General features: G+C 34.1%; 1 protein-coding gene across 1 annotated transcript in view; it reads right to left on the bottom strand.

The window, feature by feature from the left end:
- The window catches only part of LOC143608392 (uncharacterized), an 88,543-nt gene that overhangs the window by 52,396 nt on the left and 15,272 nt on the right, over positions 1-20,875 (bottom strand). The window contains exons 7-9 of the mRNA XM_077083443.1: positions 16,439-16,521; positions 13,061-13,151; positions 12,871-12,972 (exon numbers count right to left, since the gene is read on the bottom strand). Coding sequence (XP_076939558.1) covers positions 12,871-12,972; positions 13,061-13,151; positions 16,439-16,521 — 276 coding nt within the window. The remainder of the gene's footprint in view (positions 1-12,870; positions 12,973-13,060; positions 13,152-16,438; positions 16,522-20,875) is intronic.

The following is a 20,875-nucleotide window of genomic DNA, read 5'->3' as shown; positions in this document are numbered from 1 at the left end:
AATTTATAGTGACGAGAGCTGGATGAACTTGGATGGACAAGTGGGTTATTATGGTCCAGAACATAATAACAGACTTGTCCGCACGAGGGAATTCAGGGGAAGTCACGGGGTACATTAATAGGTAAAAATGGCAACATATGTGTACAGTATATAATATTATTTATATGTGCTAATGTGTATATATATATACGTGTGCATATCTTGTGGGTTCAAGTATTGGGAAATAAGACCCGGATAAGGAACCGGGGGATGTGATAATAAAATGTACCGAGGATGCTGAAATTTCTAGGGCATCGGTTGGTGATAAGTCGGACTTACCGGGTTATAGTTATGATGGTACCAAATCAAATCTCCCGTTTGACATTAACCAGAAATGTCTAGTAACCGTCACTCCCAACCAAAAATTGATAAATCCCATACCCTACCAACACTGGTACCGCCTATTCTAATAACTTCCTATGTTATCCTTACATCCGTTAGATGTTTACACCCATGTATGCTCGAATAGAATGATTACCTATACACAAAGAAGTGTTGGAATCATTATGGCATAGTTGGTTGTTCGTTCGTAGGAGGTATACTGTGTATGCCGGATATACGAATAGACACGGATATTATAACTCCGTGGTACGTAATCGTTCGGTGCTCACGGTGAGCATGTATCGGTTATGCGGACATGCAAAAGGATATTGAAATCAAGCATATTAAACATTGATCTTTGTTGAGAAAGGTCTATATGTCAGTTGGTGACAAGGGTTATGAAACACATTTAAACGTTAACCGATGTCAGGTTAAGTCCATATGTTATTATATTTGTGGGACATATATACTAGATGCCGGTATGTGTAATATATGTGATAATATTTGGTGTGTATATGTACCTGTTGTTATGATTGAGCTGGTAACGAGTTATATGGTGAGATTAGTATTGATTACTGCGTACGGGATGAGTACGGCAGAATGACATAAAAAGAGTAACTCCAATGATGGAGATTGATATGATTCAGTTGATTGCTCAAGGATAGCAGATGATGATACCGAATGTAGTATCACAGATCACTGCTAGTGTTGATGCAAATGTGAATGCAGAATTATAGATCGAGCAATCACATGATTATGAATATTTCAATTCTTAGTGGTATTACTAAGAGTGATAACGTCCCACCGAATGCCATTATGACTACAAGTATTAGTTATATACTAAACATGAATAGTAGTCGTAATGAGTTAGATCTGGTATGAAGGATATGTTTGTTGTTTGTGGTAAGGAAATTATTAATAGTTTACTGATGGTAAAGGGAGGAATAGATTAGCGAGTGGATGGAAAAGATCGAAATGGTTAAGGATATTGGGAAGAGTCTAGAACATTGTGTAGTGAAATATGCTACAGATATGTTGGTAGATTATGTTGTATCGTGATGAAACACGATGGTACAAAATTATAGTTAGAAAATTTTTGTTCAGATAATACGGTCAGGATTTAAAATTCTGGTGCTAGAGCACTTTTATTCAAGTAATTGAGTTCAGAGATTTGAAACTGAGCTATGAAAGATAGAAATGTTGTGTGATAATCACTTAGAACGCGCTAATCGTTTAAAGGAATTGTCATGTCTGGTAACATGGCTAATTACTCCTGAAGCTAAGCGAAGTAAGCGTAATATTGGGGACTAACTCCATCGATAAGGAGTATAATCAATCCTGTAAAATATACAACCTTTGGAAAGGTTGTGTCACAAGCCAGCATGGATATATTTGACTCTATGAGAAGTGGACTGGAAGGACGTTAGGTGAGACGTTGTGTGTTACAGAAGAGAAGTGATAAAGGCATAGTGCGAGATAGGCCTTTGAATAAGTAGGAATGTCCTACAACCCAGAATTATACTGAGACTAGTTCTGGTGTGAAACATGAACCGCATGAAGGGTCCTTCCCTAAATGTGGAAAATATGGTTATCTGCAGTAAGAAGAATGTCGAGTGATAGTAGACCACAGGCGTGGTAAAGATGGACGTAATGCCCTAAGTGTAGAACCAATTGAAGCCATGTGAACCGACAACCCCAACCCATTCATGTACAACCACTCCGAACCCAACAGCTTCAATAACAATCCATCCAAAGAAATCAAAGGATGCCAAACAGTGGTACTTGCTATGAATGTGGCAATACAGAACGTTTCAAGAGAAATTGCCCAAGGTTGAACCAAGGTGTCGTTGGAAGACGAACCTCATGACAAGCATCAACCTCTGATCAAGCAAGGAGCCGTACTCATGGGAGTAATTTGAATAAAGCACGTCATGATCCAAAGGTGGTATTAAGTACGTTGTAGTTTTAAATCAATGGGCTTCAGCGATATTTTTACGGTCGTCGATAGAAGTTAATTCCTGCTAACCTCCTATCATTTGGAAAGATACCGATTAGTGAAACTATAGAACCTTATACTGTAGAATCGCTAACGGTAAATCCCTAATGGTTAACTAAATTGTACGGAATTGTCCTATTATTCTGAACGATTAACCTTTCTTTATTGACCTACGACCAGTAAAGCAAAGAAGTTTCGACGTAATAGTTAGCATGGATTGGCTAACTCAACATGAAGCAGAAATCAAATATGAAAAGAAGATGATTAGAAGCTCTCCTTCGGACGATGAAGCGATTAAATACAGAGAAAAGTGTACGGTAGTATGTTGCCACTCTAATCTCATCTTGAGATGTTATAATATTTACGACAAGAAGACGTGGGGTATTTGACAACGTGATTGCCAAAGTATTTAAAAGAAAACGTATAGAAGATATCCCGGTGGTACGCAAATTTCCACAAGTTTTCCCAGAAGAACTTCCTGGATTACCGCCAACCCGACAGGTCGAATTCAGAATCGATTTCATGTCTCAAGCTGGCCCTGTTGCTAAAGCATCCTGCCGACTTGCACCGTCCGAGATGCAAGAATTATCCAATCAGTTACAAGAATTGTTGGATAAGGTTTTATACGACCTAGTTAGTCACCTTGGGGTGCACCAGTTTTAATTGGAAAATGAAGGTCGGAAGTGTTAGGATATGTGTTGATTAGGGAGAATTGAATAAAGTGACGATCAAGAATAGGTATTCACTTCTTCGAAGTAAATGATCTGTTTAACCAACTGCAAAGGGGGATTTATCTTTAGAAAATTGATCTTATATATAGTTATCACCAAATGAAAAATCCAAGAGGAGGACGTTGCAGCAACAGCGTTGCGGACTCGCTACGGCCATTATGAATTCTTATTCATGTCGTTCGGTAAATGCGCAGGCAGTATTCATGGAACTCATGAATCGAGTCTGTAAACCTTACTTTGACAAATTTGTCATAGCATTCATTGATAATATTTTGATATATTCGTAACGTAAAGAAGAGCACGAACGACGATTAAGGAAAATTGTGGAAGTGTTAAAACAAGAAGAGCTATACGCGAAGTTTTCAAAAATGTGAATTTGAGTAAAGAAGGCATAATCCCTTGGTCATGTTGTGAAGCAACAAGGACTTCACAAAGATCCAAATAAGATAGAAACCATTAAAATTGTGCCAAGCGCCGATTTTAAGTCTCCCCGATAGAGACGATGGTTTTAACGCGTATTGTGACGCATCGCGTAAAGGGTTAGGATGCGTGCTGACGCAGTATTTTAAGGTTATAGCCTATGCTTCCCGACAGTTAAAAGTACACGAGTAAAATTACACTACTCCCGACTTAGAACTGGGAGCGGTTATCTATGCACTTAAAATGTGGAGACATTGTCTCTACGATACGAAGTGCACCATCTTCACCGATCATAAAAGTTTGCATCACATATTCGATCAGAAAGAACTAAATATGAGGCTACGAAGATGGGCTGAGTTGTTAAACAATTATGACTGTGACATCCGTTACCACCCGGCAAGGCGAACGTCGTAACCGATGCCTTGAGTAGGAAAGATCGGGCTAAGCCATTGCGAATGAGGGCGTTGGGGATGATAGTCCAGTCGAACTTTTCGGATCTGATTCGAGTCGCTCAACGTGAGGCGTTGAAAGAGGGACAATTGGTAAAGGAGGAACCTTACGACAATGAGAAGAATTTCGAACAACGCGTGGACGAAATTCTCTACTTCAAAAATCGGGTTCGGATCCCGACTCTCCATGACCTTCGTGAATTAATCATTGACGAAGCGCATAGGTCGAAATAGTCCATACATCCGGGATCGGATTTGACTATTGATGATACGAATATCTGAAAGGATTTTATTAATGGCCGAGTTTGGAGAAAGATATGGTTACGTATGTTGGTGAATATTTAAGTTGTGCAAGAGATAAGGCTACATACCGAAAACCCTTGGGAACGCCACAATAACAGAAAAGTCGCCAATGATAGTGGGAATAAATTACATTGGATTTCGGAATGCAAATTCCCAAGATATATCAAAGGCATGAGGAAAATTGGGTAATCGCGGATCGATTAACCAATCCTCGCATTCATTCCAATCTATGACAATTACCACAATGAATTCTTGCCTAAAGTCCTGATGGTGAAATGGTATCTCGTCGTGGAGTGTCATTTTCAATTATCTCAGATCAAAATAGTCACCCTACTTCCATTATTGGAAGGCGGGGAAGGAAGCATCGAGAGCTTGAAGCTTTTATGGGTGAAGTAATTATCACCAATTTGTTAAATTGAAAATGGGCGTCAATCAAGCCATAAGAGTCGAATTCATTCGAGAAACAACCAAACAGATTTATAATATTTAAGACAAATTGAAAGTAGCGCGTAATTGGCAAAGGAGTTATGCCAACATTCAAAGGAAACCATTGTCGCCGGAAAGGGGTGACAAGGTATTTTAAGGCATCACCTTAGAGAGGTGATATGAGGTTTGGCAAAACCGAAAATAGCTTCTTAATAATTTGGACCCCATGAGAACTATCTCTATGGTTGGTCATTTAGTTTACCGATTAAAGTATTCTAGTGACTAAGTTCTATACATGAGGTTTTGCCATGTATACGGATTGAAAAGTGCCTAAGCGACGAGGCAACGAGAGTACTAGTAATAGAGATACTCATAGAGGACATGCTTGATATCATAACTAATTCCGTAAAGATAATAGACGGGAAAACTAAACAGTTTGGACACACCAAGCGTTATTAATTAAGATTAAGTGGAAATTCACAGCGAGGACCAGATTATACTTGGTAACGCGAGAGTGAATTCTGAAGGAAATACCCCCACCTATTTCCGCAAAAGGAAGTAGTTGATGCGTAAAATTTCGAGGACGAAATTTTTGTAACGGGGGGAGAATGTAACGATTCCGGCAAATTCAGGTATACCCTAGCCGGAATATACTATTTACGTGTTATTCAATACTGAATATAGGAATTATAATGTGCTTATACGAGTATATAAGATTCACAGTACGAATTATACTCGAATATACAGCTAGTCGTATCGAAATTACGATTAATCGATGAACGGTTATTGAAACCCGAACGAATCGGGGATTACATTATAGACGAAATATATAATGTTTAGTGATGTTACGAAGTATTAAAGCTTCGGGATAAGTGGATTAAGGCACAGAAAAAGGATTTCGATTTAAAAGTACGTCGGTACGTTAAACGAAACCTTTAATACCAAGCCGAGCAAGAGACGATCGATCAAGCCGAAAAAGATGCGTAATAACTAATAGTATGACGTTTTAAGCTAATAAACATCATGGTTTAAGTTTTTAAAGTTTTTAAATCGGTTTTATATAAATTTCTTTTTTTAAAGCCGAAAAACGACCGTTTTAAGCCGAATTAGACGTTTAACTGAAAAACGAACTGAACCAGATTATCCAAAACATTATCCAGATCACGGAAATCCAAATGAGTGGACTAGATTGAACAAGTGGGTCCCACCCCACCCATCCTCTAGTCCGATCGGACTTCAACACCCCCAAAACATTCTTTTTTCTTTTTTACACAATCCCAACTCAACATCCTTCATTTCTCTCTAGTTCATAATCCAAAAACCGACAATTCTAGCAAGAATAACGAGGTAATGATCGTGTTATGTACGTGTTTATCTTTGTTTCTTGAGTGTTCTTGCAAGAAAAGGAAGTTTCCAAGTGAAAAAGGGTGAAAACCCGAGATGGAAACCGATTCTTGCATGATCAAGTGATGTATACAAGTTATACAAGGGATCTTGGTCCAAGAAAGGAGTTAAAAGAGTCAAAAACGAATTTTTACGGTTAAATCTTTGTTTTAGTATCATAACCGTAACCATGAATGAAATGGCTTGATCGTGAGTGTAACTTGCTTGGTATTGTGGTATGTTGTTTGTAGGCTCTGTATTTAGTGGTAGATAAGGCGGAAAGATGAGTTTGTAGCTTGTAGTGGCGGAAAACGAAAGGTATATTCGGTTTTTGTCGGTGTATGTGTTATTGGACAGATTGTTGGTCGTTTAGAGTTAGGTCACGAAATTTTACAGAGGTGTTAAACACATGGAAATATGAGTTCTGTGAATTTTTGGTAATTTTTGGATGAAGGATGAATATTTGGTGAATTTAATGCTCGGTTTTGGCCAAAAATGGTGAAAAATAGTTAAATATCATGAAAAATTCTGGAAAATTGTGGATAAACTTTTCATATCATGTATAAGTCACACACAAAATTTGAGATCCGTTGGAGAAGTCTAAGTAGGCTTTTCGGTTAAACGAGTTCTAGGGATTTCTAGCTCGGTTTTAGTGAAAATGGCATTTAAAAGAAGATTTTGGTTCTGGAAAAATTACAGGGGACTATGTGGATGGCAGGGGACATCCAGGAGAAATTTGGGATTTTTCTAAGATCGTTTGGTATTTACGACATATTTAGTGTTTAAATGGTGTTTAAAAATGGATAAGTAAATGTTAAATATAAGAATTAATTCTGGAAATATTTTTATAAAATTCCCCACTGTTAAAAAGTGATTTGTGCAAAATTTCAAGATCCGAGAGTAAACGGATAATTATTTGTACTAATTATCAAACTTTTAAGGTAAAACGCGTAAACCGGTAAAGTTCGCTTAAGCGAGCTGACTGGTGTACAAAAACCCTAAAAATGAACTCTTTTCATGTAAATGAGCTAAACAAGTAAAAATAAATCATCCGAAAATAATTCGGATGACTTTAGTAATTTTAATCTATTTTAACAGTTTCCGGTACGCCAAAGACGGAAACGGGTCCCGCGGCCGATCGGGACGTCTAAACCGAGCTATAATTTCACATCTTTAATTAAATTATCCGTCAACCACTATTTTCGGGTCGTGTGTGACCAAACTCATTTTTGAAACATAAAAACGGATAACAGTGCTAGGCACGCAAAACGAGAAAAACGACTAATAGTAGTTGTGACATTGGAACTCTAAACGACATCACAATCTGAGTCCGGAGAAGTGTTTCTGGGTTAACCTTGCCCCCAGAACGGGTACAGTGCTGGGTTGACAGTGTCCCCAGGTGTACCGATTGATAAGATTAAAGATTATATAAACAATAATTGTATAATAATGATCGTAGGGATCATATTACAGATTGGACGAGTTAACTGATATTGATTGTTGATACCTACTTGCATGTGCTAAGGTGAGTTTTCACGAGCCCCTTTTACTGAACTGTTTTAAATATTTTCCCGGGGCGGAAAGCATGTTTTTATCAAAATGATTAAGTACGTGCTGAACGCATGGAAATGAATGTATTTATATAATGTTTAATGTACGGGAATCGTACGGTAATGTATTGAAATGGTAATTGCTTGAGTTGTTAATATTGTAAGGTCCCGCAACAGTATTCTGGGGTAACAGAGTTCCCAGAGGTTATTGGAAGTATGTTTCTGGGGTAACAGAGTTCCCAGAGGTTATTAAATGTGTTTCTGGGGTAACAGAGTTCCCAGAGGTTATTGGAAGTATGTTTCTGGGGTAACAGAGTTCCCAGAGGTTATTAAATGTGTTTCTGGGGTAACAGAGTTCCCAGAGGTTATTGGAAGTATGTTTCTGGGGTAACAGAGTTCCCAGAGGTTATTAAATGTGTTTCTGGGGTAACAGAGTTCCCAGAGGTTATTAGAAGTATGTTTCTGGGGTAACAGAGTTCCCAGAGGTTATTGGAAGTATGTTTCTGGGGTAACAGAGTTCCCAGAGGTTATTAAATGTATTTATGGGTTGACAGCGTCCCCAGATAATATTATGTTATGATATGGATTCATCATGGTTTACTAAAATTGTGAAACTCACCAACTATTCGTAGTTGACCCGTTTTCTCACATGCTTTTCAGGTACAACTAAGATAAAGTGATTGATTACGTGCTAAGTGCTTGATGTGTGTAAGTTTTGCGTGCTGGACGTTAGGATACAGTATAACAGATAGAATTATGAATCGTATTGTATGAAGTGTGTCTCACCTAGACGATAATGAAAGACGAGACAATGTAATTTTGAAGTATATTAATACATTCGATTTTCTTTATAAACAATGTGGTTGATATCAGAGGCGTCTGTAGCATTCCGTTTACGTTTCTGCTGCGGTTACGGGGTGTTACACTCCTTCTTCTTCAAGCCATACTTCAAAACCCTAGGTATTTTGATCATTTTTAACTTGATTTAATGATGTTTAATAGCATATAAACATGGTTTAATTGCCAAAAATCATTCCTCACCATGTAAAAATCCTAAAAATGGTCCATAAACATTTTTTGATCATACACATGGTAAGGAACCAGGTTTGATAGTTTTTTTTGGCCATAAACACAGATTAAAGGGTTGAAACGACAATTTTACGGTTCAAAAGTTCGTTTTTACACCCTAGCCGAAACCCAAAGTTAAGGGGCTGTTTTGTTGATGAAACTTTCTTGGTTTGTGATATAGGACTTGTATCTAGCCTGCATAAAAGCACAAGATCTTGAAAACTTGATTAGAAACGGAAAACGAACCAAAACCGCAAAGGTATTGCCGAATCACTCTTTTACGGGCTGTTTAGGATTCGATTGTGATGTGCATATTGTTAGGTCATGAAAATTTTCAGGGACACCAGGGACCATATCATTGAGAACTTGTTCAAATTTGGTAATCTTTCGACCATCCGAGAATATTTGGCGAATTTATTACCGAATTGGGACATTTATTTGGGAAAAATATTTAAAATGCTTGAAAAATTTTGAAAATTTTTAGGGAACTCAAATTTGGTATGCTTTTATCACACATGAAATTTGGGAGCATTTGGAAAATCCTAAGTAGGTGTTATGCATTTGCGTTCATATGAATTTTTATAGTCAAATTTGGCCTGAAAGAAATATTGAACAAGGTTGTTATATTCTAGAATTAATACAGATGGTTTTGGGATATAATTTGAGCATCCAGGAATTTTTTTGGAATTTTTGGTATAAACGGACGATTTTCGCGCTAAATATAGCAGATAAAATGAATTTTTATAAATTAATAAATTCGTAAATAAATCCAAAAATATTTTTATAAAAATTGAAATATTTTAATTGATAAGTGGCTAAATTTTCATAATTTAAGGATTAACGGATAATTAATTGTGCTAAATTAAAGATTAAGCAGATTCAATCCGGGTGTAAACCGACGAGTTCGTGATTAACGAACCTGTTGGAATATCAAAATACCAAGAGTGATCAAAAACCATATTTTTTGATTAATTAAGTAAAAAAGAATTTTTATGAGACATTCGGACAATTTGGATAAATTGTACGCTTTTTTCTTCAAATCAAACTAAATAAACGAAAACGAGCCTCATAGCGAATCCAGAACCCCAATGTGTGATATTTCTTTATAACTTAATCATTTTATTGACCAACACACTTACCCAAGCTTACTTCCCCATAACTATTTTCTGAACGCATAAACGAACAACTTGGCCCAGCTGGGAAAACGGGAAAATTGAGCCAAGTTCGGTTTTAAGTATTAGACATTGAACAACATCACAATCTAAGCCTATTGACACTTTCTGGGCATACCAGCTGTACCCAGATTAGTTATACAGCCCAGTTTAGTACAATGATTATAATAATGTTAAAATATTAATATTATTGTAATATTGATTATAGGGGTTAGTGATACGAGTCAAACGAACTACAAGTTGACACTGTACTGAATCCCTATTAAACCGTGAGTTTCATAACCCCACTTTTAAACTGTTTTATGAACTTTTGGGGTGAAAAACATGTTGATACATATCTATATACTCTGCATTGTTTGATGATGGGAATTATCTAAGTACTAACACACAAAAGTCCCCACGAACACAGTGATTAACTTCGAGCCGGTGGCTTGTGAATAGTACTATTAGTTTGACAAACCCAGGTGGGGCCAGCACGGTTTGCTGAGACATTATCCCGTTTGCACATGACCATAATTATACAAACACGCTATGTAGTGTTAGACATAGCTACTCGGGGCATGTTGTGGGCGGAAAAGGGCCACAGTGGTTGATTGAGCGTGGGAAATGGATGCACGCAACACAGACAGTCAAGGCTTCATTGTAGCTTAGCATAATTACATCAAAAACATACAAACAAACGTACTTATGAACGTACATACATACATACTCGTATTTGCAACTATGATTGTTGTACGCACAACTGATTTCTTGAAACTCGAGAAACTCACCAACTATTTGTAGTTGATCCGCTTTAACATGTTTTTCAGGTACTGGATTGGATTAGAAAATCAATGTGCTACGTGTTTGACTTGCGATCAATGCTGGGTAAATTGATGCAAGTATGCTAGTAAGAAGTAAAGTCGCTTACGGACTGGATTTAGTTTGTATCACCTAGTTGTAAACAAAGTGAGATCAATGTAAAATATTGTAAACTAGTTTGTATTGTTCTTTATAAACAATGTGGTTGATACCAGAGGTGTCTGTTACAATTCCGTTTTACGCTTCCGCAAATTGCTCAACGGGGTGTGACAATTAATGCCAACAAATTTATCATAAATTCTAAGGGCATGTTTGAGATTGAGTTTGAAAATACTTTATTGGCTTATTGGTGTTTTAAAAAAGCCAATAAGTTAAAATGTGTTTCGCAATTACAAAAATCCTTTTACTTTAGATTCTTAAAAGGTTAAAAAGCAGTTTTCTAAAAGCCCTAAATCCTGGATTTTAAAAAAATCCAATAAGAATATTTCAAACTTAATCCCAAACAGGCTCTAAAGATTATAAGGATGATTATATCAACAGCGTTCAGGTAATCTGGTTTTTGGAATAATCATGTTTTTTTTTATAAACATGAGCAGATGATCTCAAATGACATCATATTAATTGATTAAAATTTATGATATTTTATATGAATGAATATTTTTTTTTTGTTAGTTTCATGGATACAGTATCATTTATCTAGGGTTGGTATGTACTTGAAGAACTTTATTTGTCATACAGAAGAGTTATAAGCAGACCTATGTGTTACCTTATCAAGGGTTACAAGTAGACATAAACTAAAGATTTTGATTTTTGATAAACAATGTATACCGACCAATACAAATGTAGTGTACAAGGAAGGTTTTACTTATTTTTAACATATTTGTGTAATCTTAATTATGTAATTTTTATAAATTTAACATAAATTATAACTGTATTAACAATATATGATCATTTTATTGAATGTATTCACTTAATGGTTAAAATTTAAAATATTCATCCATTACCTGTGTAATACACCGGCCTCAAACTAGTATAAAATATATTAAACGAAACTTGATATATATATATATACTAGGCGGGTGCCCGCGCTATGCAGCAGGAAACGTAGACCTTGGTAATCATGTAATAAGTTTATGGGTGTTCATTGTTCGGTTTGAAACCATAAAATCGTGATTTCACAGTTAATTTTTTTCTTTAACTTTTGGCCAATTGTTTTCAATTTCCAAAGGTTATGTTTTGGTTTTCGACGACAAAAAGCGTTACTACCGGTTTGACCCACAGTTTAATTTAAAACCATCAAAACAAGATCGCAAACACCCCTACGTATGTAAAATGTTATTTTTCTAACTGAAAAAAAATTATAACAATATCATACTCAAATTAAAGATAAAAATATGCTCGTTTTTATGGTGTAATTTTTTTAAAAAAATATTAAAGTATGAAAAAGTTATTAACGTTTAAAAATCATGGAGGTAATTGGGTTAAAAGTGAAAATTAAAATAAGATATAGGTAAAAGATTAAGGGTCATTATTGTAAATATTCTTTAAATTTACAAATATTAATCATAGTTGAGAGGGTAATATTGTAACTATATTAAACAAAATTGAATAACACGTGAGTTTTAATACGAGAATGACTCTTTTGCCCTCATTCATGTTTGTACCTAATGCAATATTGCTTGTAAATCCTTTAAAGTGAAACGTCTTAATTTGCCCTCCTCTCCTCTATTATATATAGTATAGATATATATATTTTTAATGGTGCGATTAATGTTGTTGTATTTAAACTAATATGATATCCCTCAATATCAGTTTATTAGTTTAGAATCGATTAGATATACTAGGCTTGAATTCTCCGTTATCTTCGGAATGGAAACGTCATTGTGGTATGATCCAAATTGAGTTTCAACAAATGGCTACAATGGTCCTTCATCTTCAAGTTGTTATTTAATTCAACATTTACAATCAAACCTTTTACTTTAATATTTAGTTTAACTAATCCCTAAACTTATATTATTACTCAACTTCTAACTTGTAATATTTATATTAAAAGTTTCGGTAAATTTGATATTAACATTTTATTCGTTTAACGAGATACTAACTTCTTAAATTATCGATATCATAATCCAACATTTATTGGTTTATTGTTTAAGAACTTTCCGAGTATTACAGTTATACAACCACATAAATCTGAAAACAATAGAGCAATACCCTTTGTTGTTGTTTAGAAACTCTTCTTTAGCCAAAGAGACCATTGAAGTACCGACTGAGACATGAGATGATGAAATCTCATCAAAATTTTTTTCAACAAACCTGTGTAACATGAAGTGAGAATTCATGTTAGTATGGTGTGCACAAAAGTCAGTTTTAGTAATATCATTTATTGGTAATTAGCATGTACCTCTTCTTGAATGTAACTATTTCCTCAATGTCCGTATTGATAAACAATCGCGTGACATCATAAGCATTTGCAACGGTTCTCACAGTGGCACCTAAAATGCAATTAACTATATTAAAGATGATAATTACCAACGACAAGCAATAAAAACTACTTAAATACCCGAGTAAGAGTTTATACTTCCGAACTAAACAACAATAACAACATGAACATCTCTTTTTTTCCCATGAAGTCTAACATTTGTTCACAGTACTCTTCTCATAAAGTTGTCAGGATGGTTTTACCCCTAAAATTAGTTAGTTTGAAAGATAAGAAAATAAAATAATTACAATCATTATCATTTTAACGTATAATAACTTAAAAGAATTGCTTATTCCAGATCTTCTAACTTCAGCTTCACATACATGACTTCCTTGCCAGCTCTTGTAGTTTTATTCTCCATTTCGTAGCAGTTACGGACATATCCAAGAAAGTCTAAGTTAATATAACATAAGATATTAGTTTGGTAATGCTTATAAAGAAAATAAGGAGCTGGTGAAATAAGTTTTAGGAATTTAACGGATTCTTGAGTTCTTAGGAACAGGATCTTCTAAAATAGACTGAAAACTCATGAAGTCGAAACCAAACTTGGATCCGTAAAAGTTTTTGCATGATGAAACATTTGTGTGCCACAGAAAAGAGATTTTATGTGAGTTATTCACATGCTTTACAGTCCCACAATTGTTACAAATCTATCGTTTTTTATGAATGTAGTAATAATCATTCTCACATAGTTCACTTTCACATTTGCTAAAAAAAGGTATTGTAGAGAGTTGCTTGTATTCTAGTCCCCTGATATGCATTTGGGTAAAAATGAGTAAACATTAATTGTACAGATCCCCTCGAAGGGAGGTCTACGTTACGACCGGCTGATATTCTTGTGTTTGGGTGGGCAGGGGGGAAACATGCTTGTGTGGACCTTACAGGAGTGTCTCCTCTTGTGGGGCTCAGGGACCGCGGATTTGTTGTGGGTCAGGCTGCGTTGAAGTCCGAATCGGGCAAAGTTGCCAAACACAAGAAAGCCTGTTTAGAAAATCAACACGTGTTTCTCCCTTTTGCTTTTGATACATTTGGGTTTCTGGCCCCGGAGGGCATGAATTTTCTAAACAGGGTTCAGCGTGTCGTTTATAGTACTTTGTCGTCTCCTACGATCCAACGCTTTGTTTTTAGTAGAATTGGTTTTGCTATTCAAAAGGGGGTTGCGGCACAGCTTGTTGCCCGTTTGTCTGCCACTTTATTGTAATCGTTTTGATTTTAATGATAAATTGTTATACAAAATTTTCTTTAATTAAAAGTTTAAGTTATTTATATAGAATTCGTGTAACAATTAGTAAACATCTATAATATATATAAACGAAAACCCTAAAATCCTACGTGTCGCGATGTGGCCGCTCCCCCCTTTTATGGAAGCCACTAGATTGCTTGATTTTTAAATGGAGGCCTCTCATTGATTTAACCCAAATTCATGGGTATGGATCTTACCAAAACCAGATAGCTCGTAAACGGGTTATAACATCCCATTAAATTAAAAATTAATCTTTCAAATTATTTGATATGAAAATCTTATAAAATAGGGATATACTAAAATTTAATATCCATTTTAAAAAGAAAAAGGTATTATTTATAAATAATAAACAATTTTATAGTAAAAAACATAAGCGGGTCATAGGTCACCAAATTCAGATAGCTTTTAAACGGGTTATAACATATCATTTATTTACGAAACTCTTTCATCATCAAACTCTTAGTATATTATTAATTATATTTAGTCGTCCATGTCTATGTATAACACTTTAATAATAAACATCATCTATCGTTATTTTCTATGAACATTATCTTATTTTATTAAGAAAAAAATCTTAAAAGATTTATTTAAATAACAGAGAATTTATATATACCGGAAGCCAGGTCTCCGAAGAAACTCACCAGAATCAACAAAATAATGTTTTGCGATACCAGACGCTAGAAGAATTAAGCTAATTAATCTTTGTGTAATGTAATAATGTATCCCGTCTTAACTGTAATCAAAACTTTAAAGAAAACAACCCCTTTATTCTCCGTCAATTCTCACTCTCTTTGTTCATCCACCTTATACCCAGAAAAATTAACTTCAGATATTAACTTTCTTACAATAAAGAAAATTAAAATCCAAAAAATAAATATTAAAAAATGAAAAATGTAAAACAACCATTTTTTCAAGTTATCAGATTGCTTTATTTGTAAATGAAGGTTTCTCACGCATTTGACCCGAATTCACGGCTAAAGGTCTCACCAAACTCAGATAGCTCTTAAACGGGTTATAACATCTCATTATACTAAAAATTAATCTGATAAAATATTTGATATGAAAATCCTATAAAATAGGGATATACTAAAAATTAATATCGTATTTTATTTTAAAAAATATATTATTTATAATTAATAAACAATTTTATAATAAAGAAAATAAATGGGTAATGGGTATCACCAAACCCATATAGCTTTTAAACCAAATTATAACATATCATTAATTTGTGAAACCATTTTATCATCAAACCTCAAGTATATTAATTATTAACTTTCTTATAATAAATAAAATTAAAATCCAAATATACATATATAAATATTAAAAATGAATTATATAAAACAACCCCCCGTAATACAGGGGATAAAATCTAGTTAACTATATAGTAAATACCAAGCTATTAGGCAAATATACAGGATCATTCATAAAAACCATATCAATTAACGTAACTTTATTCTTGTCGAATTGATCATGTTTCTTCCAAAGTCGAACAATCCTTATCTTTATTGTAAACTCTCTTTTGGTGATCCTCATGTCTTTAAAAAAGTTACTCTCTTTGATTCCATGATCCTTTACCAATTTTAAGAAACTTGATATCACATTCAAAATAATGGGGAAGAAATACTAACTAAACTTACTTGATATAGCAATGGTCTAGCAAGAACACTTAGGAGTATAACGCAATGAAAAAGATAATATTTATAATCTGTTTGAATGAGGGAGTTTCAAGTCTTTTAATCTACTTATATTTAACTCAATTAATGTGGTTAATGATTATCTTTAAAAGTTACCCCTAATTCTTGCCTTGATATACCAAATAATTAAATCAATCATTCTAAATAATAAAAATAATAATACTTAATAAGTTCATAGCTTATAATAAAAATATATGGATTAAATTGCACATCAACATAACTAAAAAAGCTGAGAAGTTTTGCCCCCTTTTTTATAAAATTTTGTAAAACTCTGGCAGCATTAGTTTATGCAAAATGTTTATATGAAGTTTTGGCCCTTTTTCATATTTTCAAAAAATTATGTGAAACTATAACAAAAAATACCTTTAGTACAAATATTCTGAAACAAACACCAGTCGGCACCACGGGCACTACCTCTGTCCATGCGACCATTGTCAGCAAATGCCCTTTGAAATCAAATTACATAGAACGATTAGAAACAATACATTATCTACAATTATAATGAGCATCTAATTAATAAATAAAAGCTCGACAGTTTGTATTTGTATTCGAAACCTCATTACTTTTGTATACGATACCAAATAATGAAGGTAGGGAAAGGGATGTAACATTCGTTACTTTTCAAACCCGAAAACCCGACCAATTTTAAATATTTGGTTTTGTTTATATATAATCCAAATACGAATATAAATTGACAAATGCGTGCAACGAAACTTGTGATATATATATATATAAACGAAACTTGTGATATATATATATATATATATATATATATCACAAGTTTCGTTGCACGCATTTGTCAATTTATATTCGTATTTGGATTTGTATTTGTATTCGTATTTGCATTTGGATTCGTTAAACTAACCCGTTGTTTCGTTTCAATGTATTTTATTTATTATTTTATCGTTAATAAAATATTCCCAATGGTTGAAGTTCATCGTTCGTTCATTTTCTACTATTTTCGATCAATTAACAAAACTTTGCGGGTTTAAAGCAAAAATATTCAAGTAATATAAGTTCTATTACAATTATAACAGAATCCAAAGTTAAGGGTGTAACTTGTAATGTTAATTTAAATTATGTATTAATATAATTTGAAAGTTCAAGGTTCAAATGGCAAATTCTAAATTAATTATGTTTTAAAAGGAATTTGAAACTTGAGGGGCCGTTAGTGTAAATTTAATTTAAATTATATTATTTTGTTAAACAAATTACCCAACCCCCCCCCCCCCCCCCCCAAACCCATCCCCGTTTTTCCAATCGGAGCTCCGGCCGTCGGAAAACGGCGCCGACAACCCTGCAAATCACTTAATTCTCGCTTTTTAACTTGATTAATTCATGTAAAACGCTTAAGGACTTAATATTAATCCCGTAAAAATTGATTAAAACATATAATTTCGTTTAACCTCACATAATTTCACCCTGAAACGGCCGGAATATCGGGTCAAACCAAAGTAAGATAGTTATACACCAAACGCTCCAATTATTAGTATAAATATGATCATCACATTCATCTAAACTCGCTCGCAACCTCTAAACTCACTTACAAACACTCAGCGCAAGACCCCGAAACCCGGGAGTCAAACAGTTGGTCATCTTACCAAAAAATTTATAAGTAAACGTCAAAAACAGTTTCAATTTATTAAAACAAGTCTAGAGTGACATGCAACGGAAAATATTCGAGTACAAAACCCCAAAACCGGGAAACACGCCCAAGTTCAAATTCGTAATTAAATACTTGCAATAAAAGAAAATTGTTTATTTTATTAATTTCTTCGACTAGATGCCTTTGATCATTCGGGTAGTCTCGAGCACGTCCAAACGGTATCCCCCCAACTCCTCAACCTGAAAATCAATCTAGCATACACACAAAGTCAGCTTATGCTGAGTGAGTTCATTCTTTTATAAACGACATAAGGAAATATATTTAAAATCAATAAGTACAACAATAATAATATAATATTTTTCCTCTGTTAAGCACGCGACACGGGCCTCCTCGCCTCAAGTGAAGACTTAAGTAATATATTTGACCCGGTCCCAACTTAACAACATCAGTTGAACACGTAACGCGAGCCTCCCCACCCCAAGTCATTAAACACGAGGTCAATGAATTAAGTAATATATTTGACCTGATCATGGTTCAACCAAACATAAACACGTAACACTAGCCTCCCCACCTCAATTTAAAGCTTAAGTAATATATTTGACTCGATCACGTTTAACAAAACCTAAACACGTAATACGGGCCTCCTCACCTCAAATCAATACTTAAGCAATATATTTGACCTGATCACGGTTTAGCAAAATGGCGGGCCTCCTCGAGTCAAATTCAAGTAATATATTTGACCCGCCTTAACATAAACATGCAATACGGGCCTCCTCACCTCAAGTCAAACTCGAGTAATATATTTGATCTGGTCACAGTTTATTAAAACATCAGTCAAAACGGGTAATGCGGGCCTCCTCACCCAAGTCACTAAACAAGAAGTGTAACGTCCTTGTTTTTAGAAGTTATCGAATAAAATAATATAAATTTATTTTAGTTGTGTGTATCGTTACGTTAGTTAATTTAATTAAATAATTATTAGATGAGAGAAAAAAATTAAAATGGTTTATGGGCTTAGAAAGGATTATGGGCTTAAAGCCTTGGGCTTAGGCTATAAAAACAAACCAAAGCCCTAATTATCATCATTTCCTTTAACATCCAAATCATCAGACACACAAACACATACTCACCCCCCCTGTACAAACTTTTCATCTTTCATTCATCGAAGATTGTTAAGAGGATTCGTTTAAGGTTTCAATGTAAACAAGATCAATCTATCCCAATCTACAATGTATGTTTTAAGATTAAGGTTCATCTTTCGTTTTTGTGACAACCCGCAATATCCGTAAAACATATTAGCGTTAAATAAACACTATTATTAGTCATAACCATATTAAAATACCTGTAAGCTTATCATGTCAATTCAAGTCTAGTAAAATTTCATGCATTCTCGCTTCCCATGCATGAAAACCTGACCCAATGGTTGGTGATACGATGGAACATATATATTTTCATGTACACTATATTTTCATGTATATTGACTCTGAACCGTGTCCGAAACGCAAATAATTCGATGAGTGAACCCATGTGATCAAACTCGAGTTACAACTAAATGTGAAAGTGAATCTAATCTAATAATTAAAATAACATCCAAACTAAAATCAACTAATTAAACCTGCAACGTAAACTAACTTAAAATTATTGTGTAACAATAATTAAAATTTATGCCACCATTTACGAATCAGCATCACCATCTGAATGATTTTGTTTTACAAATAGACATATGGTCATAGAACCCCATATTTTACATGTTTTGGTGTAAGAATCAAACAACAAAATAAAGTACTGTGTAACCCATGGCCAGGGAATCTTGCCACAAATAAAACAATTACATTCAAATAGATAATATACAAAGTCAATGAGGAAATGCACCTGAGTTGAACACACCAATCGGTCCCTTTGACCAAACCCCCCTGCATAAACAATCCCCCACTTCTAGACTTGCATGGATAAGGTAACAACATAAGTGAAAGTAAAATTATTATTCTTCTTATAATAATATTTTAATAATAACAATAATAACAAAATATCTTTGTAATTATATTGTTACTCAAGAATGGAAGTAGGATTGGGTCAATGAGTTGAATATCATGACATGCCACCTTCTTGTTACCCCACCCAAAACCGTACCAACCATCTCCTGCCATGGAGATTCGGTTCAACACATCCACACCAAATCTTTGAACTACTTGGCATCTAGTGTTGAATGTAGTTCTTGGCACAGATGACTTAAAAGGATTATAAAAGACTTCATAACTTAGAAAACTATCACAACACCAAACACCAAACATCAAACAAACAATACTAGTTTACCCCATTTCTTCCTCTCCTTTCCTTGCAAACCGAAACCCACCACTAACTTACACCACCACTTCCATCTTATCTTTGAGTAACATCTCAACAACACACAAAACATATTGTTTCTTGTCCTCTTTAAACCAAGACTTCCAACATCACCACCTTTAAAGCGTCAAGACATTTTGCAAGAACAAACATGGAGTAGGAGCCCAATAGTTGGTGCATAAAGGCTTATATTTTCTTATTATTTTTTTTAAATTCGTCATAAAGCATAGTGAGCTTCTAATCTTTCTTATTTCCTTAATTTGCTTACTTTGATGTTAGTGTTTTTGTTAAATCATGTTCACCCAAGTGTATATGCAACAAAAATGCTAATAAAAATGTATATATAATATCATGTAACTTAAAACATAACACAAAAGTACGGATTTAACATTTTCTTACTTTAAATATGATTTTTTAACATAAATCTAGTAAAAAGATACATGAGACTTACCATTTATGAGTGGATCTAACAATTATATGCTTAACCAATGAACATATTAGTTAATTTTAACAACAAAATTATGTTGAATTTTGAAAGAACTAATGGTTACTCTTTAAAAAGGGTTTTCATGTACAAGGATTTTATTAATAATTAGTTACTTAACGTTAGAAAAATATATATTGTTATATATATTTTTAACTCAATACTTCCAAAAAATAAATAAATAAAGTCATATATATTTGGTCATTATTTAATACCAAGATAAACATATAGTTGAAGTTATTTATATTCATAAATACGTTAAACATAAGCGTATCTCAAGCGAGTCGTGTCATCACGTAAGTCTAGGTTTTGGGTGAACACGTAGCATAAACCGATATACTTATTTAATGTGTCGAGCCGATCTTAA

Source organism: Bidens hawaiensis, unplaced genomic scaffold (assembly GCF_021521415.1).
Source record: "Bidens hawaiensis isolate Kalapana, Puna unplaced genomic scaffold, B.hawaiensis_p1.1 tig00002153_1, whole genome shotgun sequence".
NCBI classification, from domain to species: domain Eukaryota; kingdom Viridiplantae; phylum Streptophyta; class Magnoliopsida; order Asterales; family Asteraceae; genus Bidens; species Bidens hawaiensis.
Note: the sequence above shows the minus strand (reverse complement) of the source record. Positions and strands in the feature narration are given on the sequence as shown.